Source organism: Chroicocephalus ridibundus, chromosome 1 (genome assembly GCF_963924245.1).
Source record: "Chroicocephalus ridibundus chromosome 1, bChrRid1.1, whole genome shotgun sequence".
Classification (NCBI taxonomy): domain Eukaryota; kingdom Metazoa; phylum Chordata; class Aves; order Charadriiformes; family Laridae; genus Chroicocephalus; species Chroicocephalus ridibundus.
In genome coordinates, this window is record NC_086284.1 from 216,820,237 (window position 1) to 216,843,275 (window position 23,039).

Below are 23,039 nucleotides of genomic sequence, written 5' to 3' on the forward strand. Positions count from 1 at the left end.
CCCTCAGTTCTTCTTAGCATTATTGTTTTGGCTTTTTGTTTTACACTTCATTCAATCAGCTCTTTCCTTTGTGTCCAGGTAGCATATTGAGTGTCTTGCAGCTAGGCTGCCGCATTGAGGGGAGGCAAACCTGCCTTTCCAGAGACCATGGAAATATTTTTTTTTTTTTTTTCTCTGCAGGTCAAATTAAGGCTCTGTAGAGTTTAGGGGACGTGTGGGGACACAGGCCTGGTGGTCATCTCCCAAGGCTATGCTGAACTGGGCTTGTTGTCACTTTTCTTTGAGCATCTTTAGGACTATCCGCACGCTTTGCCAGTGGCCCTTGTCCTTGGGGAAGATAATGGTCTTTGCTGACTCAAGGAAAAGGCTGCTTGTCTGAACTGTGGGTGCTTTAGTCATGCAACTTCACCAACAGTGCTCTGACTGAAGCCAGAGCATTAGTCTACAAAGTCTCTTTTTTCCGGGTCTTCCTTACAAGCATAAATGTTTCTTCTTCAAAGAAGATGTGTGATTGCTGGAGTCACCTCACAGTTATATGGGTATAATCTGCTCATCCCCAAATTAGAGAAGGGCTTAATACAGGTGCCTCTCATGACAGTGAGAATTTTGGAGTCTTGGAGGACAAGATTGGAGAAGAGGTTGGTAATCCATCAGTTTGAGTATTGTTTGCATCAAGTATTTTGAATACGGCAACAAGAGTTGGCTCAGATCCTTCTTTTCTGCCCGTATCTTACACGTTTAAGGATTTGTCATGCTCATAGGTTTTTTCTAAAGAAAGAGATCATGTGGTTTGTAGCTGTTTGTTTATAAATATCTTAGGAATCTGCTAGAGGGAGGTTCCTACAGTGCAGCTTTTTTTATTATCTTAAAATATAAACAGTTTAAGCCAACTTTCTTCATCTCCTAGGGGACAAAGTAAGGCTAATAATAAGATGGAGCGGCTTGTCTAAAAGGCATAGTTTCTCCCTCCAGAATAAACCTCTCCAAAGATGCTGACTTAGTAAATAGTCTTTGTTTAGTGGATGTATACAAACAATCAACTTTTTGATCTGCCTTTCATTTGCTTAGGTTCATTACTTATTTGGAGGGAATCCTGGTAAATCCTGCTCTCCAAAGATGAGATTAGATGATTTCTGGTCTTTGAAGCTCTGTCGACCTTCAAAGGAATACCTGCTAAGACACTGCAAATACCTCATAAGAAAGCACAGGTATAGAAACAAAAGATGGTTTGCAATTTTCTTTTTCAGTGTCGGGTTTTTTTTAAAGTTGCTAAAACTTGAACATCTTATAAAATGTTTTGGGAAATGTCACTTCGTTGGTTATATGATGATCTGCAGGTTTCTTGGTTATTTTAATTTTTTTTCATTATTTTAATAATAAAAATCAGTGGGGCGGGGCTAAACTACAACATTAATTTCATTCTGGTTTTACTATGTTACTCTAAAACTAGAAAAATCTGGCTATTGTGTGGGGAGTCGTGGAGAATTTTTAGATTCCCTTTTCACTCTGCTACTCATCAACATGTGTTTTGGTACTGTCACCTCCCGAGGAAATGGGGTATGTTTCTGAAACACTGTGCTAGGAGATAGTAACAGCTCGCAAGGATGCTAATGAAGTCTGGGGGCTGGATTCCTTTGCACATCTGAAACTCAACCATGGTGAGGTCGTCAGAGTCTTTCATTCAGAATCACTTGAAAGATCTCACTTATGCAGAATTCAGCTACGCTGTGGTGCTGCTTGCACTGTGGATGTTTCAGAGCTGCCTTATATTTGCTATTTAGGGCAACAGCTTTTCAAAATCAAGCTTATGGTGTTGCCTTAGGCAAGAAATTGCAACAGCGAGACAGCCTTTCAAGACCCAGCAAATTATTTGAAGCCAATAAATAGCTCTTCCTGCATTCTTGGTGAGAATACTTTGTTATCAGGTCCTGCCAAGAGTTGGAGATTGTTTTTTACTGATGGTATTTTACTTCTGAGGCAGAACTCAAATTGCTATACTCAACTCACAGTCACTGGGGCTGCATGACGCCTTTTGCAGATTAGCCACGTGATAGACATGAATACCTACAAGAATGAATAAAGGTCTTGCCCAGTAATTTGGGAGTCTTATTAACCTGTGTGTGGTTATATGCAAATGCAGCTGTACAGTCTCCAGAGACAGCTCTGGATTGCTTTTTTTCACTTGCTTAAATTGCACTCAAAGGAAATGTTGCTCCATATTATCTGGCAGAAATTTGGGGTTTATACATGCTCCCGTTTATTGGGGTCCAGTTTAAGGAGATGAATGTGACCAGCAAGGGACTGGTATGACGGGTGCTTTGCTGGAGTTCATGTGCCTCGGGGCTGGAGCTCAAATGCTGCAGAATCACTTGGCTGCGCATTATCTGCACTCCCTCCAGCTCTATGTACCACAACAGGTTCTTGCTTTGTGTACACAGCAAATCCACTGCATCAGCTGGAGTCCTGTTTGGCCCGTTAACTTGTTTAGTACCAGTCAGCTATAGCAGGGCCAAGCTGGCCAAGCACAGAAGAGTGAGGTGTCTGTGATGCCACTTATTTAAGGTACCCCAGCTCTCTGGGGCAATATCATCTAAGAAATTCGATGTGAATGTTTGGAAGAAATAACATTTAATTCCCGAAATGTTGGGTACATCAGGTAACAGATGTAGTCTTTGTTTTGTGCGTTGGCTCAATGACTTGCATCTTTAGAAGATTTCAAAATTTGGGTCCACTGTAGTATAACTGGCCAAGTAGATGGCCCAAATAAAAAATAACAATATAGTTAAATCTATGAAGTGTGACTTCTTTCAGTTTGACAAGTTATACCCTGTGAAAGATAACTGAAAAATATTACAAATAAAATATCTTGCGTTCCTGTAAGGCAGTTGATATAAGGCAGTTAAGTAACTGGGAATGTGATTTTTAGAATCCTCATCTCTGGAATCCAGAACTGTCTGAGCTGTTTTCAAGGGGAAGCTTAATCCTATGTATTGGTGATTCAGAAGATGACAAACAGTGCGACACTGCACTCAGAGGATAGGTGATAGAGGAAAAAAATAGATAACTTTTAAAACCTCATGCTTTCTAGGCTTATACACCCAACTCAGTGCTTCGGGGAAGTAGCTCTGGTCACTGAGGATGCTGAGCCCAGAATCATTTTCTAAGGGCTGTAGTAACTTCTCCAGGGAATTTACAGTTTCTGTTTGTTTAAAGAAAATGAGAAAATAATGGTGGTGGTGCACAGGATTTTTAGGTACACATGCTGTTTCTAAAGGTGGGATATTAAGGTTCAGTATTCATTGAATCCAGAGGTTTTCAGCCCCATCGTCCCTTTTTCTGTTGTCTGGCAGAAGCAGGGAGCATTCTCCATCCCTGTACTTCCAGGAATGTAAATATCCCTGGGACTGGAGTGCTCAAGGCTTGCCTCGTCTGAACTGTGCTCCTCACAGGAGGTGCTACTCATACCTTACTTTATTTGTGGAAAACAAACTATACTAAATGTTTTATAATTATGTATGAAGAAGTTGCTGTACTACGGTTTTGAACGTTTTTAGTAAGAGCGTAATACTTTGCCCTTGTTAACTCCCTTACATCCCCAAAAATACACTCCTCTGTGTTTGAGTCTGGCTTGAAAGCAGCTACTCCGGCAAATATGAGCCTGAGCTGACATTAATATTGTTTTATTTGGAAATATTTGGCTGAAAGTTCCATTTTATAGGGTTTGCTCTTTGTAGGAATAGTAGTGCTTAGTCCTGAAGGAAATGATTGAGCTCATGTTTTCTGTTTCTTCTTTGCAGGTTTGAAGAAAAAGCTCAGACTGACCCTCTCAGTGCACTGAAGTACCTGCAGAATGACTTGTATGTAACTGTGGATCACTCAGACCCCGAGGAGACAAAAGAGGTAGTGATGAACGATCTTCGTCTTACTTATCAAGAAATGTAAACTGTGTTCTCGCATGGAAGCTTTAAACCTCTTAAATCTTGTTTTTATTCAGTTTTAAAAAGCTCTACAGGTGCATAATGCGTTGCTATATCATATATTTCTCCGCACTAAATATCACACTGCTTTAGAAACAGTCCTTCTACAACTGCAGTTCCAGATAAAATAGCTTTTCTACTCATAATAGTGAAGACTAGGCCTTTGTTTTAATTCCAATCTACTGGTGTGTATTTTGGGAGCTTTGATTGAAATGTAAACTCTCTGAAATGTCACGAGCTTGTAGTTGGTTGTGTGGTAGAAAGCCAACAGAAGCTCTTACTCGTGCTGCCTTTTGGCTTGTCGATATTAAATAGCTCTGGGGGAGGGAAAGAGGTTTTTCTCTAGATGATAAGTATTTCTGGAAGTAGGTTGTGTATATATATATTGCTTGCTAACCTTAAACTCTTATTTCCTCTCCCTTTTGAATATTATCCAGTAGGCATGTTCATTTACTTGTTCCAGGAATTTGTTCCCATTTCCTGTTTTGATTCCATTACTGCAGTACGTGTCACTTTACAGCAAGAATTAAAGAAATAGTGAAAAGTGTCAGATAAGGTGGTTGATTTGACTCTGCCATTAATTTCAACATGGAAATTTGGGGCAGCAAGATGGATTTACAAGTGTTCAGCTCCTCCCGGGTAGATGAGGAAGAGACGACCATGGTTCTTGCCGCCTTCTTGGGTTAGTGACCTTGGAAGTGATTTGGCAGCTCATTTTTATAAACCTAGGACAGGAGAATGGGCGCTGTTATTCCATGCGTGTTATTCCATTGATCTGTTGGGTTTAACTTGTTAATTCAGATAAAGAAAATATCATTATGCAACTGTATAATGACTAAAAGCTTTTTAGGGAGAATACGCTTCTTGCATGTGCACAGTATAGAATTGTAGGGTTAGAAGAATTAAGAAAAATATTTACTCATATTAGGAACCAATCACATTTGTCATAAATTCTGGTTGGCCTTTATAAACATCTGGTCCAATAAAACATGCTTTAAGTTCTCTGTTAGATGGTTTCTCACTTAAATTGTCCCATATCAAGTAGTTTCACATCCTTTCTAGCCATTTCTAGCATAGGAAAGACAGATAATGCTGCTTTTCTTCAGGTAGAAAAGGAGATTATTTTTTTTTTTAACCTATGCAGCGCGCTTCAAGGGTGCTAAGCCCAATTATGCCCCATCTTCTCAGTCTGGTTTCCTCTTCCTGTTGGAACCTGTAATAACCTCTAACATACAACAACCATTCTGATGCTCTCTTCTCGCCTTCTTCTCCCTCCCACCCGTTATAAAACCATGTCCTGTGTTCTCTGATCTCCCTTTCTCTCCGTGTCATACCTGTGTGCTGGTAGCCCCATCATGCCCGTGACAGCCATGTCTCTCTTTGGCCAACTTCTCCTAGAGAGATCTTGCATCTCGTGGCTGGCTGTGCCTTTTTATTGCCTGAACAGAAAATATTTGTGTTGTTTCATCGGCAAGCTCTCGTCTTAGTTCTTTCTGCCTCCCGTCACCAGCAGACCAAAGGAACTGCCATAAAAGCTGCGCGTTGTGTACATCTGGCATAGGAAATCCTTTAATATTCTACATCTGATATTCCCAGTTCAGTGTGTAGTATTTAACTTGTCCACCTTGTAAGAATGAAGAATTTACCTGACTGCATGGAGCCCGCTGAGATTTTGGGGAAAAGTAGTAGCTTTCTCATACAAGGTAGAAATAGAATAAAATGTTAAAAAAAAAAAAATTATCCCTTTTCCCAGAGCATACTAGTGTTCTGTGCTTTAATGACCTAGTGTATGAGCTTAGGTACCTCAATCCATCTGAGTGTATATCTATTTTGAATCCTTTCTCTGTAGCCCTAATACCCGATCCGACCAAAATTCAGTACCTTCTGTCCGTCGTGCTGGTCTGTCAGATCAACGCAATACTGTTTGGCAGAATGAAAGCTCCGGTTCCAGGAGTCTCCTAAAATCATTTAGCAATTTCTGGGAGGCTTTTTTGTTTGGGTTTTGGTTTTTTTCCCTCCCCCAAATTGTGCTGGTCAAAAAGTTTTAACTTCCAAAGGTTTTTACACTGGAACAGAACTGCCAGGCATATGGCATCAAGCCAGCTACTGCACTGGTACTGACTGGGTGTATTTCCAGTTGACGTCAATTTACCTTCCGGTTATCACATCGAGTTGGCTTTTTGCTCTGGCGTTACATCTTCAAATAGCTCTTGTGCTTTCCAAAGGACTGACGCAGGCGTTTTGGATTCTGTATCAAATTTCAAGCACCCGTTTGATTGTGTATCTCAGCCCAGACACCTACATACTCTGTCTTTTAATTAATACCAAAGGCTATATATTTGACTGGCTTGCTCTCTGCTGGCTACAGCCATTGAGTGTTGTAAGGGTTCTTAGCATGGCAAATCTTAAGGGAACTGTTTTTTCCCCTGTTCTTTTGCCCTCTTTCCAGGGCAACTGTTAGATTTGGGAAGGACCAAGATGAATAGGTTTATCACTGACTTTGTGCTACATTTCTCTTAGAGACTATACGGCTTCATGTTTTATGGATTGAGATATGGGTAGTGTTGTATAATATTAGAAGCAGATTTTCACTTTGAGGTAAGGCTTGCTTGCTTTATAATAGAAGTAATTTCTTCTAACTTTGTTAGGCAAGTCTCTTCAGCTGTTTTCAGTTGGATGCCAAAGAAAATAAACAGACTGTTCTTGAAACTTACTTTGGCGTTAGTAACCAATTTTGTTTAAAGTAGCGTGAATGATTGGCAGAAGGAACATACCCCCAGATTTTCATTCCTTTGTTGTGAATTTTAGGGATGTTAATAGGATTATAAGTTGTTTTTTTTTTTTCTTTTTTTTTTATTATTCTAAAGTGAAGTAGATGCCTGCAAGTAACAGCTATTGCATGGGTGCTTGTTTTAGTAGCCACAGGGTACATGCCAGCTCTGTCTCTGATGTTGCCCACAAAATCGGATCCGGTTCTCTTTAACTGTGATTCTGCTTGAGATCGCTTAAACCTCTTCAGTTAGTTCAGTATTTTCCGATCAGTGAATCTTTTTTTTACTGGCTGTGGATTAATAGCTCTGACTCTGTATGTAAAGGAAGGTAGATGCCCAGAGCACGTGGAGGTCTGTCCGTGTATTAGGATACATGGGCAGTTCATGGAGAGATTAAACTTGTATAAAAAAAACTGGCATTTGTTGGTGTAAAAAAATTCTGGTGATGTGGGTGTTATGTCATATACACACAGACGTGCATTTGGTGGTAGTTTGGAAGTAGAGGCTTTTAAAGACAAAAGGATGGTCAAAATAGAAAATAAAAATGAATTTGAAGTTTTGTAGTTATGTGAAGGAAGAAAAACAGGTGCTATTAAAGGACAAAAACATCAGTAGATCACATACGAGGCTAAAGGTGTTTTTCTTTGAACCTTGGAGTAATCATACCCAGAAGTTTGCAGCTGTTTAGCGGGCTATAGAAGAAATCAAGATGATATGAAAAATGGCCAGTGCTGCCCAAGTAAAGGAGGACGATTTTGTACATCGGAATTGAGATTCAGCTGCTGGTGAAGCTCAATCCCATGACTGCTATAAAACAGATACAAAGTGCAAGTAAAACTTGCAGTATGTTTTTTTTTGGAGTATGGTAGGAGAAAGAGCAAGGACCTGGAGGCTAATTTGAGGCCTGACTAGCTTGTAGACTGAGGCTGGAGGCCCCTGTTCAAGGCTGCTTCATACTTTCCATTCTTAAGACCTTGTCTTTAATAAACTTGCCAGATAAAGCCGGCGGGGCCCAAAAGTATTGTTTGAGGCTGCATTAGACTGATATTTCTGGGAAAATTGAAGCCCAAATGGGAAAAATAGTTCTAGGAAGAAGCTAAGAAAAGCATGCTTCTCTTCATCGTGTCCTGCTGTGATTCTTTGTAAAGCCTCAGAGTCTCTGAGTGCTGCGGGAGCAGAGGCTTTGGAGCCAAGGAGCCTTTACAAAAACAGCGTTCAGCCTTCCCAACTTCAGCTAGTGACAGCTCTGTCCTCAAAGAATTTGAGCTACTCGTTGCTTCTTTGAACCTACTCTATAAGGCACCATCCCAACAGAACTGGTCAAAGCTGAGAAACTGCTTTACGCTGTGATCTGAGCACACACCGTACAGACGTTACGGAGGGGGAATTACGGCTGATTCATACAACCTGCTGGGTATCTCAAAAAGAGTTACTCTTTCCCCCTTAGTGTTAACAATTTAATTTGCGAAAAAGGCAGAAAGGTGTGCAGCAAATGTGGTAAAACTTGTATGGGTTGCCACATGGCAGAATTATCATACAGTCATAGAACAGTTTGGGTCGGAAGGGACCTTGAAAGATCATCTAGTTCTAACCCCCACCAGACCAGGCTGCTCCAAGCCCCATCCAGCCTGGCCTTGAACGCCTCCAGGGATGGGGCAGCCACAGCTTCTCTGGGCAACCTGGGCCAGTGTCTCACCACCCTCACAGAGTTGCTTATTTGCTGTGGGTAGAAACCTAGATAAAATATACGCAACTGATAATAGAACAATAACGTTGGAAACATGAAGGTCAAAAGCTGGAAAATGACAGAATTAGTATTACCCCAGGTAGTCTTAATTTAGCCTCTCTGAATGTGGTTGATTGTATTAGTTAACCTTTATATTAGTTAGATTTATATAACTAATGCACCAGATGTATAACTAATATAGCCTTGTATTAGTTAACCAGATACGCTTCTCTCTAAGGAACCCCTGCCTCAGTTCAGAGGGTGGGTTGGATCTCCGAAAGAGAAGTTAATTGTGTAAGGAAGGGAACCGTTGTCTTTTGAATGGAGGCTTAATTTGGAAGGGATGAAGCCAGTGAGCCAGAGGGATTGTCAGAAGAAAGTGGGTGGTGGTAGGATTAAAGCAGTTGGGTGCTTCTGCTGCATAATTGAATTCTGGTAACAGAGTTGCTATGTGACGTTAAGCAAATTGTTTTTCCTAGATGGTCATTAATTGGGTTCTTCATTCTGGTGCCTGATGGGAGAGATCGGAGGTGTGATTTGCTCGAGGGCTTTGCTCTTCTGCCTGCAAGTGAATTCAGAGGCTGCTGCGTAATACTATGTATTTTGAAAAATCAGATTCTAGTAGTTTCAAGTAGGGAACCCAAAATTAATCAGAATTGGTAATGCTGTCTGTTATGATAACAATTAAGCTGATAAAAAAACTGACGAAGACATTAATCTGTTTTTTAGAGCAGAGTTTGAACTTCGTGAAGAAAATACTGCATTGGATATATGTTGTGAAGGGTGTGTAGGAGACCTGGTCTTGGGAAACCAGTAAACTTCCTATGCTCTGGAAATAAAAGCAGGGGTCCTTCCTTTGGGGGAACACCATAGGGTTAGCTGGCATTGTAATGCAAATGCAGAGTGAACCAGCTTAGGCTCAGTGCTGTCTGTAACTGATGTTCGTTAACTAACGTGCTTGACTTTTCTATCAGAAAGTGCTTTTTAAATGTTAGCTGATACATGAAATATAATTTCAATACAAACTAACAACAGACCTCAAGGTTAACTGAAGTGCAGTGTCATCAGTGAAGAAGGAGACAAGATATTCCTTCCCCACAACACTGGAAAGGAACTTGTAGCTCTGGAAAGCCATCATGCCTAGTGCAGATGAGGCTGGAACACTTGGCAGAGGGTCTTTTCAATGGATTTTTGGTCTTAGTTCAGCGAGTTAGTAGCTGGATCCTGGTCTCTTAGTTGGGCATCCTGAGACCCAGCCTCAAGCATGGCTTAATTTCTGTTTACAACAGGATGGCTGCCAGCGTTGCTGGGGGAAGCAAGGGAACCCCTCGAAGCATGTGGCATCTGCTTTGTCCCGGCATAGCTGGCTTCATGTGCTACCAGGCAGCTGGCAGCAGGCCTGTGAGGCAATTGTGTGGGAGGGAAAGATGGCCAGGACACGGCATTTGCTATCAGAAGCAGCACAGATTTAGCCACCGGTTTTATTGGAACTTTTGGAGCTATTTATGCTGGGCATCTGTTTAAGTACGTTGCTGATTCGGAGCCAAGCAACTCTTACAAGTTACGTTAGCAGTGAAATACACGTGTAGCATTGCAATGCCTTTTGATTTCGTATAACCAGACCTCACGCTCAAGAGGGTACTTAATCAGCCTCTTCCCCTCTTCTGCAGTTTGTTAATCCTCTATCTTTCTAACCCGTTCTTAAATACCTCCAGTGCTAGATTCATGTGGTAGCCTCCCTAAAAGATGCAAACCTATTCTGGCACGCTACAGTCCTTATTTTAGACTGTTTTGTGTTTTTTTTTTTTCTTTGTCATGTTGAAACTGATCTTGCTGAAATGTTTTTGTGGCTTCTTGCACTTAGTTGTAGATTTACCTTTTTGTATCAGCCTTTTAGACTTGTGACTCTCTTCAGTTTCGTCCTTGGACATTCTTCTGTGGAGGCTCTGCATCCCTGACTCCTTTGAACTTTCTTTACAGAGCTTGATTTTCAGACCACTTTTTTTTTTTCTAGTGCTTTCCTCACATGCTGCTAATTGATACAGGGCATCCAAAAGTGGTTGCCCTGTCGTGGATGAGACTTACAAGGCTTGATAATAGCGGGAGTACTTGATTTATTTGAAGATCCTACTCCTTTTCATGCATTTTCTGCGCATTTTTCATTTTTGCAATAGGATGATACTGATCTATTATAACTCCTAAATATGTTTTAACAGAGCCTATGTGCTCTGACCTGTTCTGTATAGCTGATTATGCCTGTTTATGTTGATTTGCACTTGGCCCTAGTGAATTGCACCTTGATCCATCATTATAAGCTGGATGAAATGGAAAAACATTCTGAAGCCTGTCTGCCACCGTGCTGGCAGTCTGTCTGAGGATGGTGTAAGGTCTGTGGACTCGGTGAACATGCCCTGTTCTGTCAGGCAGGTTATCACTGAAAGCCCAGAATGATGCTGACCCTGGGGCACAGATGAATCGCTTCTGATTCATGGCTCCATTTTGATGTCAAACCATTGATGGTAACCCACAGTAAAGTTATTTGACCTATTTGCCATTCCCTGTTAGCTTAATCTAGGTGATGCCTGGATAATTTGCCTTAAATATCATATAAAAGCATCAGAAGTCTTATGAAAGTCAAAATGGACAATGTCTATTGCCAAGTCCCCTCCGTAGGGCCTGCTGCCTTGTTGTAGAAGAAATCAGATTGATGTGATACAACTTGTTGTTGCCAAATCCACATTGGCTGCTACTCGTCACCTTCTCCTCTCCTAGATGCTTGCAAATTGTCTCTGTTCCCGTTTTTTTCTTGAAATTGAAATTAAACTGATGGATATGCAATTCCTGGCTGTTCTTCCCACTCCTTTCCTGAACATATTTGCTTCTCTTCTGTTCCCCTCCGCCTTCTTTCCTTCGGGCTGTTTGCTATAAAGACACACAGATAGGAGACAAAAGATTACAAGCCTTTAAGGGATCAGCTAATTCTTTAAGAAAACATGACAAAGCACGAAGCTTTGCTGCAAGGTGGGGAACTGAAAACAACATCTGGGGGCAGAGGAAGGTACCGAGTTCACTGTCTATCAGTAAGACATTAAGGGGAAGAATAAAATCACAAATGTGTTACTTAAAATGTTTTTACTCACGATTCTGATGTTCCTAAGCAAAGAACTGGTTTTGGGTGGGTTGTTTGTTGGTTTTTTGGTTTTGGTTTTTTTTGTGTGTGTGTGTGTTTTGTTTTTTTAATTAAAAAGACATTGCCTTAAACTTGTGATATGAGCTTCTCTGCCAGTTCAGAAAGGTTGTTGCCATTTAAAGCTTTCTCTGTGTTCAAGAAGTTCATGCTGCACCGTAGCAGTTACCCTGTTTTTGTGCCATCTAATCCTTGCTCCCTGAGACTGTACCACATTCATCCTTGGGAATGTTGTTCTGTGGAAGAGGCTCCACCTTATTTCTGCACTATGACATCTGCCAGAGAGGCAAAAAACTGTATATAAAAAATTAGGTTTTACTTGACTCCCAGTCAAGTACCTTTCATTGCTTCAATGCTGCTCTAATTCTAGGAAAAACCATCCAACTTGCTTAGCCAAGGTGACAAATTGTATTGCTTCTATGAAAGTGTCTGCTGCTGTTATTCATGTGTGGCACAGAAGTTCTAAGGATTGTGCAAAGAAAACCCAGCAACTCTAAAGCCACTTGGACTTCTATGAATCTTTTGGGTTTTTTCCTGTGCAGTTAATAACATTGTTTTTCTTTCTTCCTTTGTCCCTCCACCTCCTCTTCTGCAGTTTCAGCTTCTTGCCTCAGCATTATTTAAGTCTGGCTCGGATTTCACCACTCTTGGTGAGTATTGTGTATCACAAGAATTATACTAAGTATGTTCCCTCTGATAATTACTGTTAGTTTCTATTGGTTTTTATATCAAATGTTATGGTTCATATGAATATTGTAGGACCTTTTTGGTTTGAATATGCAAAATGCCACTACATAGAGATTATTTATTATGACCAGCGTCCAATGCCTCGAGCCCATATTTAAAACATCTGTCACCAGTGGTTTTAAACCCGTGCGTCCTGGGATCATTTTCTGTCTCTTATTACATCTGATGCTTCACTGTTACCCAAATAAACAGAAGCTTTGGTCAGAAGAAAGCACCTCCTGTCATGTCACTTTGGAATCTCACAGCATGGCTACGGCTCTGTTTGCTGTGATAACTGCAATTCCTGGAGTAGTTTGGTTCGCTCTGTTCTTTGCAAAAGTAGTTCTTTGGGCAGAATGTCAAGAGCGAAGAAAACAGTGGCGTGTAGGGCTGGAAACAGGAGGCCTGAGCCAAAGCCGTAATTTGTTTCACTGTTCTATCCAGTTAACTCTCTTAAATAGTTGAGAAGGTTAATCCTGGACAAGCTATAGGAAGGCTATAGGCGTAACTAACATTCTGGTAATGATGTGTTGTCCTCAAGTTACTGAGCTCTTGCTAGGAGTATGGATGACCTCAGGTTTTGACAAACACATAATTCCCAATCTGAGGAACTGAGGGAAGGAAAATGCCCTCTGCGCTGTTGTTGTCCCTCTAAGGTACATCACTATCATCCCTGCTGGATGAGGAAGCTCTGCTGAGCTTGTGTGGTTTGGAAGACATTATCTAGTTGATGCTGTAAGATGAATTTTTTTAAGGGAGAAAACCCAAGTTTCAGAAAGTTGTTTTTCCCCTAGTTTTAAGTAGTCTAAAAGATGAATTAGCTCTTGGCACAGTACAATACTTTATTCAGAAGCTGGCTTTACAGATAGGAGGATACATATATCAAGTGGTGCTTCTAAAAGAAAACAAAAAAAGCAGGCTCTCCTTGATTTGATTAACTTGGTTGACTTTGATGAACTGAAGAGTTGAGTTCACTGAATTAAAAAGCATTCCTTTGAGATAGCAGTGACTGAAGTAATACAAAGCAGAGGAAATCGTTGTATGCCCGCTCTATTGTTCTTGCTGTTGATGGTTTAAGTATGGGGAGTTGGATAAAGAACGCTGCTGCTGCAGACTGAGCCCTCCCCTGTTGGGAGGCAGCACTTCTTCACAAAACTCGTTGGTGAAGAACCTTGTGCCAAGATGCAGCCTGGGTCCTCAGTGCAAGTCTGGTGATTAAATAGCAACTCTGACGTGGGATTCCTACCATCAGCAGGGCTTGTGTCTCAAGAAAAACTGCAAGCAATACAAGTACCAGTTCTGGTTAAGACAGTAGTGAAGATAATGAGGAAAGCCTGAGGACAGAAGCAATGAGGCACCAAATAAAAATAGCTACACAGATTTTTGTTTTCTGGGACATCAGAGCAGTTCCCTGAGGAGACTCTTGCTTGCCCTGTTTCTTCGGGACTGTCGATGAGCTTGACAGCCGTTTGCCTATTACTTTTTATGGCATTTTGATTGCAGCGTTGGCTTGGGGTGACGCGATCTCTGTGTGTGTATGCACAGAGCAGTGGGACGGAGAGCTGGCAGCCTTGTTAGTTAGTTGAGGCAGAAGTAGCAAATAGTTAACATCACTCCAAAATGGACAACTGGCATATTCCACGGCTAAAGTGAGCATTTAAAGTAGTGAGCACTGACTTGCTTTCTCCTTTTCTTCCTCCCCCAGGATTTTCAGATGTTGACCACACATATGCGCAGAGAACTCAGCTGTTTGATACATTAGTCAACTTCTTTCCGGACAACATGACCCCTCCTAAAGGCAACCTGGTAGACCTCATCACGCTGTAACGAAGCAATCACTGGACATGTGGAAGAGGGGAAAAGCATCCATTTTCAGTATTTTAATTTTTTTACTGCGTTGATTGACTGCTGGGATGAAGTAATATAGTAACCCCTAGGTGTTTGAAAGGGGTTTTATACTTGTATGGTGAATCCCTGAAGCTTTTCCCTTGGAGTAGGTTAATAAAATGTAACTGACGTACTTCCGACTAAATATATATATTTTTTCTGACTTGGATTTTGAGTTAGCAAATGTAAAATGAAAAGGTGGGGGGAAAGGAAAAAAAAAATAAAACCCAATCATGCAGTGATTGTTTTTTGCCTATAGGGGAAAATTGAGATTTGTGGGTTGTCTGGAATTAAAGATGATGGGTTTTATTTTGTGTTTCATGAGAAAGGGGGGGGAACGTTGTTCTTTGCTCATTTGTAGCTAGTCATGATACGTTGCTTTATCCTACAACTCCATCCTCAGCAGCTGAATAACTTGGCGGCAGGACACTGGCACGCGTTGAGGTAATAGTAATGTATGTGTCTTAAGTCTTGTAATCGCAGTGTGTCATGTGAAGGGGAGCACATGTTACAAATTACCTGTCTCCTTGTCCCAGAACCTGGCTGACAGAAGTGGCTAATTGCATCTGATATCTGGTCTAAACCTAAATACCTAAGTGGCTATCTTCCGCTCTCTGGAGCCTTCCACTTAGACCTGACGGGCAAGTGGGAACCTCAGAGAAACCGCTGGAAAACAGGAGTGCAGTCATCATCTGCACGGGTCCTTTTCAGGGATCCTTCTGTTTTCACTGCTGTGCTCTTCTGATGAGAAACCGTGCGGGTCCTCGCAGAGCCCGGCAGAACTGGGTCTTCCACCACACGCACACCCAGCCTCTGCAACCTGACTCTAGGTTGGGTGTAGGATTTCCGAAGCAGGTTGTCTTCGTTTACATGCACCTATGCTTCTGTGTGCGTTTGTCAATGTGTAAATGTAAAGAGGATTGCTCCGAACAGCTTGTTTCCTTCCTACGTAGTGCATCTCATTCACTTTTAAATGCATTTTAGACCTAGATCTGAATTTAAGGGAGGCCTTTTTAGCATAAATCTCTTTGAAAGCAAGCTGATGCATATGTATAGAACATATATCCTTCCTTGCTGAAAGCCTTCTTTATAAATAAGGTAAGGGCTTGGTGCTGCGCTATGAAGTGGAATGAAGGATACACGTACCCAGCATTAGAAACTTTTCTCATTTGGTGTCAGTGAGCATTCAGTACAAACTGGCAGATGTAAATATATATATGAGACTGCAAAGCTTTATGTCCAGCGATGTTCATGCCGGTAGGGTGTCATTGCTGCACCCGCTGTGGCTACACGACTCCTGTTGAACTTGATGGAAGTCTTGTGTGTGCAAAGATGATTTGGACTCTTGAAATAAAGAGTTAGTGAAGTGTCTTTTTCAGAGCTCGAGTGTCTGCTTGCTTTGATTGCATTGTATTGCCTCTTTATCATGTTCTTTGTCTGACTTTTGTAGTCCTGGTACGTTAGAAATAAATTTAAGTACTCATACTTAGTGTTTAATCACTTGGAGAGGAACAATATGTTAGAGGCTGGGCTTTGCTTCATCTTCAGGGAGGACTATACAAATACAGTGTTTGGAACTAACCTGTAACTTGAGACTGTTTAGATGTTGTATACTTCTCTGGATGGCAAATCAGATGTCCGGGGGAGAATCCACTCAGTACATAGTGCAGTAAATGAAATCTCATAAAATTGTTTCTTTGAAACATTGCAATTTTTTTTTTCCAGTGACATGGAAAATTTTACGTCACTGCCAGGCTTTACGATGTGCTACGTTTGACGCTTTATTAACTAGTCAAAATAGAGCTTATATGGTACGAATGTAGATACCTGTGGTGCTGTACTGGGGGAATGTTCCAATTGAGGCGTTGTTTCCATTGAGACTGAACTGAGCGCGTTTAGTGCAACCAGCCAAAATGCTGCCGCCCTCTAGTACCTAAAATTTTAACGGTGTTGTGTTCCCTTATCACTTATCTCATTGTCCTTGTACTCTCCAGCTTCAGTCAGATGATTAATTGCTTTTTGTGATAATTTTCTAATCAACCAAGCTCTTTGTAAACTTTTATGTGTACAGCTTTGATGACTACGTGTGAGGCTGAACCTAAAAGATCCGAGGAGTCTGAGGGAGCCCAGGCGAGCAGACAGTGGAAGTTTAGGCATTCCGAAAGCTTTGTGAACGGCGTTGGTGCTGAGCTGTGCATCGCGTCAGGCTTGATTTGTGTTATAGAAATTCAATCAAAACTAATTGTCCTTTGCATCGGGAGAGCGTGCAAAGCCTGACAGTCTGGCTCAGGGTTGGGTTTTGGTTTGGTTTTTTGTAGCATAGCGTAAATGAATCACTTTTTTTTTTGAGCGAGGTGAACATTGCTTCTGCAGGACTGACAATCCCAGCTAATGAGTGCACTTCAGGATGATCAAATATTGACCTAACTTTATCCTGAGCAGATCGATTTCAGCTTGCACGGCTACAGTTTATGGATTACAGCTGGTGATTAACCAGCAGAAACTATTTGCTCAGCTTCGGAGTATTTGTGGAGCAGCAGAGGCACCCTGTGGCCAGAGAGGTTAATCCAAAGCGAAGGTTTTTTGTGGCTTTGCTAAAGGTCTTTCCTGATTCTGTGTCCTTAAAGCTAGGAGTTAAAATGAAATGATTTCTTTGCGTTGGTGTGTGCTATACTACCTGATTTAAAAACTCATTAAAAATTCTGAGCAGTGAAGTATAAATTTCCTTTCAAAATGAGCCAGTTATTGACAAGCAATTACAGGGAGTTTGAATTTAATTACATGCAGATCTTTAAAGATACTGGTGATATTCCAGGAAGGAGTTGGATGTGAGCATTACAGATACACTGAAGTACAAACAGAGAAGAGACCCGCTTGATCTGAAAACAACCACCTGAAACCGTTTCGCGGCACAGTGCATGCAGTGTTATAAATATACAAGCTGTACGTGAGAAGTCTGCGAACCTCACCCTTCCTGCTTGCAGGCTGGAGCAGAGACTGCTTTTTTAGCTTAGATGAGACAAACGCGCTACATTTGCCTTTATCTTATATCATAAGGTGACTGTGTATGGATTTAACACGGCATACTCCTTGCACTACAGTAGTTTATCTCTAAATTATGTGTTAACTTGTAAATAAGATATTGCAAAAGAAGGCATCGTTATTTGTCAGAGAGGGACTCATTTATGATATTGGGGTCTTTAACGCCAAAGTTACAAGGTTCTGGTATGTTTTTTTTTAAAGCGGTAGGAAGTCAGGGTGGAATTAGCTTTATTGATACAGACATCAAAACTTCAGTCCTGACTTAGCTTTTTTTAAAAAATCCTCTCGAGATCCATGAGTTTGGTTCTTCACTGACACTGGCCTTCAGCATAGTTGCCCATACGATATTATTCAGTAGATCATCTCTTTGTAAAACCGGAAATTAATCTTTATGCAGAGTTGTTCCTATCAAGCGACACATTTTCTTAGAGAAATGAAACTCTGAGGATTTGATTTTTGGTCGCATGGATTAGGCAGAATTAAGTGAGTTTCTTAATGTTTGTCTTGAACAATCCCTCATAGTAGTCATGAGGCAGAAGTCCTTAAGAGTTCTTCCAAAATGACTTCTCCAAGCAAGTACTGCTATTGCAGGGTGACCTAACACAGTTTGATGTGTGGCAGAAGGACCCACTTAAATGTTGTTAAAAATGAGGAGACTGTAGCCACCTTCTTCCACCTTCTTGCCCCCCCCCCTTTTTTTTTTTTGAGAGTCCCATTAATTAATGTTGCTTCTGGGGGCACCTGAAGGCTGATGTGAAGTAGTTCTTGAAATTAGTTGTAGCTTTTCTCTACTGGCTCTTTCAAAGATACCATTTGTGATGCATTTATTCTTAAACATCTCTTCCTTTTGCTGAGTATAGTGAGGAAGGAGAACTTTGTCTCGGAAAAGTTTAGTTTGTCCTTTTTCTGGACAGCACCCTGCACGTGTCATTTAGGTAGTGATACCCAGTCGTGTAAATGAATGTCTGGGGTTTGGTTGTGTTTGCCCAGGATGGCTCTGTGCACACGTGGGACGCGCTCAGGGGTCAAGCTGGAGGTTCCTACCAGCAAAATCGTGCTCTCACTTTGGAAAATCAATCTGTGAAGACCCGACTGGAAAGATTTTTCTAAAGTGTTTAACTTGTGAAGTGGTATTTAGGGAGAAATTAGGAAACTTTCCCCAAGAACATACTAAACATACCTGTAGGAAGATTGCACCGGAGTAAGGATGCAGTGAGGGACTGAAATTAAATTGTTGAGGTTTTTTGGTGACTGATTATAATAACCTAGCCTGAAAACTTAATGACTTAAAGAGTTGGTGAGCAAATGAATCGGGCTTCCTGTTTGCAGGGAGCAGGCCCTTTGCGGAGGTGTGGGACTAGTGGCAAGGGATTGTGATAGCTTTATCTGTGTTTTGCTTTCAATCGGCAGCCACAAGTGTGAGGGTCTCCATGAGCCATTTCTTCTTCCAGAAGAGACTCCCTCCAAAGCAGAGTAATGACTCTGGAAGAGCGTTTTCTCTAGGGCTTTGTGGAGCGGCTGTTTTCCCAGTCATTTTGCTGTTGCGGGCAGATTTGTAGAAGGGAGTTTTCTTTGTCGCAAACTTGTACTCCACTTTTGCTGTGCAAACCCGCGCTTGTGAGTGCCACAGGCAACCAGTGATAAATTCAGAGCAGTGTTCTGAGAAACACTTGAACCTTGTTTGCTCTTATTGTAAGAAAGATTAGCATTAGTGCTGCCTGTTTCAAATGCAGGAGGGTGGCAGGTACCTGTAACGCTAATACTACTAATTCTCTTGCTGCCTCCTATATTTCAGAATTGAGAAGGAAATACTTTTGTAGAGCTCATTCAATAAACTTTTAATAGGAATTAACATCTCTGTACGTGCAGTAATTCTGTTGATGTAATGCTGTGCTGCTTCTGGGGAAAATGGCAAAAACTGTTAGATACATTTCCGTTCAGTACCTTTGTTTTTAGAAGTGGAAAAATGTCTTGTGAAATCCCGGGTCCCGGTGTATGCTTTGAATTTTAGATTATTAGTTGCGGTTGGCTCGGAGTTGAGGAATGTTTGGCTATTGTCAAGTGAAGTCCTGACAGTAAAAGCAATTCATGTGTGTCTCTGGAAGTGCTTGTGTTGTTTTATAGCTGTAGTTATTGCAGAAACAGAGATGGGCCCAGTTAAAAAAAAAAAATAAAAATTATAGTGGTTCTGATTAGGGGAAAAACTGTAGAAATTCTGAATGAGCTTGGCCAACTTTAGTAAGTACACATGATAATTTGGAGATGGGTCTTATTTCGTGAGAGGAGAGTTTAAGAACAACTGTATGACTTGATGTAGATTGATAGTCGTGTATAAGCTGTAAATACTGTTAAAATGTAAATGTACTGTCAGAAGCTTGTTAGTGTATCTAAACACCTATGGGTATGGTAGAGCTGATCGTATCGTGTCATGGAAAAGGTTATGCTGGAAATTATTCAAGTTGTGGTAATGACTTAGAGGCAAAATCCCTGTTTTACTGAAAGCCTCTATTATAAAGAAAAGTTGGAGTGGAAAAAGTAGGTTTACTGTACTGGAACCATTATGATAGTACATGGCTCAGCACTTGGATAAATTGACTCCAGATGCTTTTATCTGTAGGCAATGGCTCCAAACACGGTTTTAGAGTGGAAGGCAGTTAATGACCTGCTTATTGCTGTTTGAGAGTCCCACAAGAAAACGTCAGGGTTGATGCCAGCAGGTATACTTCTGGCCTTCCTGGCAGAGGTCAAAGAACTGGATGGAGTTTTGGATTATCCATGTAAGCTTTGATTATAATATATAAACCTCTGCAGAGGATAGGGGTTGTGTGGGCTGTATATAGCACCAGTTGTATGGCTTAGGAGTAGAGGTCTGCAAGGCAGCCTCTTCCCCGAGCCCAGATTCTAAAGGTAACATATTGCTGCTGCCTCCTTTGCTTTCATATCTTTGAACTTGATTTGTTAGTGATGAACTCCAGATACTTGCTGTGACCCAAATTCAGCGCTCTGTTTCCAAGTATCTACAGCCACGGACTCGCTTAGGCTGCCGTCAGCGCATCACTTCAGTACCCTGAAATCTTAATTTATACTTGGTGCAGACAAAGGTACATGTTGTCTTGGCTTCCAGCTGTTTGCTCTAAGTCAGCACAGCTTTTACTGACGACCTGGAGACTGTAAGTATTTGAGTGCTGTCAGAAAGCTAGAGAACAGCTAGTGCTCTTCAGCTCTAGTGTGGCGTCGCAGCTCATTCCTGGGAAAAGTGGGGGGAGTGAGTAGCTCAAAAATGGCTCTACCAGGTTAGATTTTTAGTTTTGCTACTAATTTGAAAGGAAAACCTATCACTAGCCTATATGTTGTCCAGCGTGATGGTCAAAGCGTGGTCCCTTGGGTATTACCCCCATTTATTCTGACATTTTCTTTCCCTGTGTGACTGTTGCTGCTATAAAATGCCGTGCCTTCAGACTTCCCTCAGTTTAATGGAGTACCCACTGAGGAATTAAAGGTTGGAGCTGTGTGGCGGTTATTGAGGCATCAACTTCTCTGTGTCACATCATCATACTCCAGTTGCTTCCTTTGCAAAACTCCTTTACTGCTGCTTCTGAAACAGCCTGGAAAGATCCTTATGATTTATGTTTTTCTCCCCCAGGGTAAGGATGGGGAAGTATGGGAGCTGAATTCCCAGCAGCACGGTGTAACACTGCAGCGTACACCTACTTACTTGTCCCCCTCCGTGACCCAACGTGTGATAAGCCTTCCCTCCTGTCTCAGCAGGGTTTATTTGACGTGGCACAAGGAGTCTGATAGCTGTTTGACGGAAGACAAAGACGATTATACCAACTCTCAGGTTCATTTGAATAGCAGTCCTAGGTTTCTGCCACCTGCTTTCATAATCCCAAATCTTTCACCAGTGGAGGCAGACAGCTCGTAGTTGGGGTGTTTTGGTTTATTTTTGCAGGACAGAGGGAATGGGAAGAGAAATAGGCTTGGTGATAATGTGGTGATGGCTCATGTGAGTGTGTGTTTAAGTTGTGGTTTGTCTTTTGTGGAAGGGCTTTGAAGACTCCCTTAACCAGTAGGTCTGTTGTTTAGAGCTGTTTTTCTTCATGTGAGCTGGATTCTCTGGCTCTTTTTCGAATGGAAGTGATGCAATACCAGGATCTTCTAGTCCTGGAGCTTCACCTTGAGCTTTGGCCCTCTCCACCTCAAAAACACCGGAGAGACTAATACGATTTTTTTTTTTCTCCCCAGTCCCTCTGCAGCGATTGCAAGGAACCCGACTGGGCTTGACACTGCTCAAACGTACTGGAGGTTGTGCGGCACAATCAGACCAGCTCTGGCAGTCTTAAGAGATTTTTAAAACCTAAAAATGTTCTGAGCTTTCTGATGAAAGCTGCCGGTGAGATTAAGGGAGATTATCTGCTTTTTAATTAATATGATGGTGGGAAGGCTAGACCACGACAGTGGTTAGAGCCTTCTTCGCATCCCAAATACCAACGGACAGGTTTTTCTCCCCAATGGTGAGAAAATACAGTTTAAATATCCTGACGTTGTAGCTAGCTGCCCAAGGGATTCAATCAATTACTTTGTGTTTCACTAAGTAGACGAGTGCTGCAGCGTGTGAACAGGGTCTGTTCATTGAAGAAGTTACTTTGAGGCTGAAAAGTCTATTTTTTTTTTTTTTGAGGCTTTGACAAAAAAAACTCTCAGCTCTTAAAAGGGGAAAATGGCTGTTATCAACTTGTGCTTTCTTAGTTGCAAGTCAATGACTGTACTGCAAAGGGTCCAGTCTGAACAGTGGCTGATCCTTCTCCCTCTGCTTGCCCCGCAGTGATAGTCAAAAAGGTGACAGTCTGGTTTCCTTCCCCAGGCAGTGCGGAGAACTCCTATACTGGAGAAAACTTTTATCTAACTGTGGAGGAGATAATTATCGTGCCGCTGAATTGTTTTCCCCTCTTGTCTGATGTGGTAATTGGGAAGGCAAACTAGCAGTGGGGGCTGAATATGTCCTTCATCTCTTCCTCATCATTCCTATTCTTCCTCCCTTCTCTCTCTCTCTCTCTCTCCTGTTGATGTTTTGACGTGCAAAACACTTTTCACTTCAGAAGCTGCTGCGCTGAGCAGTGGAAAAGAAAACAAACCCCTAGTTATTAGTAGCTGTTACTATTTACCAACGCTGTATTTTCTGCTATGTCTTCCAGCATACCCTCCTCCACAGCAGGAAATGAGGGGATGCTGGGGAGACTGTAAAGCAGAGAAAAGAGCTTAATTATACAAACAAATGTCTTTATGGGGGTCTTGAGTCTTGGAGGCAGCCCAAACCCCTCAGACCACTTTGCCTAGTGCAGAAAATTAAAGCTCGTTCTCAGTTAATGGGAGATGACGTTCCCATCCTTGTGGGCTGGTGGTCTTTTTCATCTTGCATGTTTAGATGCTGAGATGCTACGCGCCTCATTTTAGAAGTATGTAGTCTTGGTAAACATTTTCCCTTTGAACGTTGTACTTTGAAACTGCTGAAACAACCTCTGGGTTCCAGGCGTGTTGATAGCCTGGACAGGATCTGGGTAGCTTGGGGTTAAACACTGCTAAACTGGCTGGCTGGACACCATCACCTGCTTAGGGGGGCTTTTTCAAGCTGTTTCTTTGAGCTGTTGCCTCTGCTCTTATCATAGTGCTATACAGTGTGGTGATGTGTTCGTCTGGACCTTTGCTGTTCGTTATCTCGTCCT

The 23,039-nt window shown here is 41.7% G+C and overlaps 1 protein-coding gene across 4 annotated transcripts in view; it reads left to right on the forward strand.

The window, feature by feature from the left end:
• The window catches only part of MKLN1 (muskelin 1), a 97,681-nt gene extending 82,027 nt beyond the window's left edge, over positions 1-15,654 (forward strand). For 3 of the 4 annotated variants that reach the window (XM_063323693.1, XM_063323696.1, XM_063323694.1), the window contains 4 exons: positions 1,069-1,208; positions 3,798-3,900; positions 12,257-12,311; positions 14,093-15,654. In XM_063323693.1, the coding sequence (XP_063179763.1) occupies positions 1,069-1,208; positions 3,798-3,900; positions 12,257-12,311; positions 14,093-14,214 (420 nt within the window). In that variant the 3' untranslated portion in view covers positions 14,215-15,654. Of the gene's footprint in view, positions 1-180; positions 639-1,068; positions 1,209-3,797; positions 3,901-12,256; positions 12,312-14,092 lie in introns of those variants that run through there. The other variant, XR_010069604.1, reaches the window with a different exon arrangement.
• Positions 15,655-23,039: the final 7,385 nt, after the last annotated feature.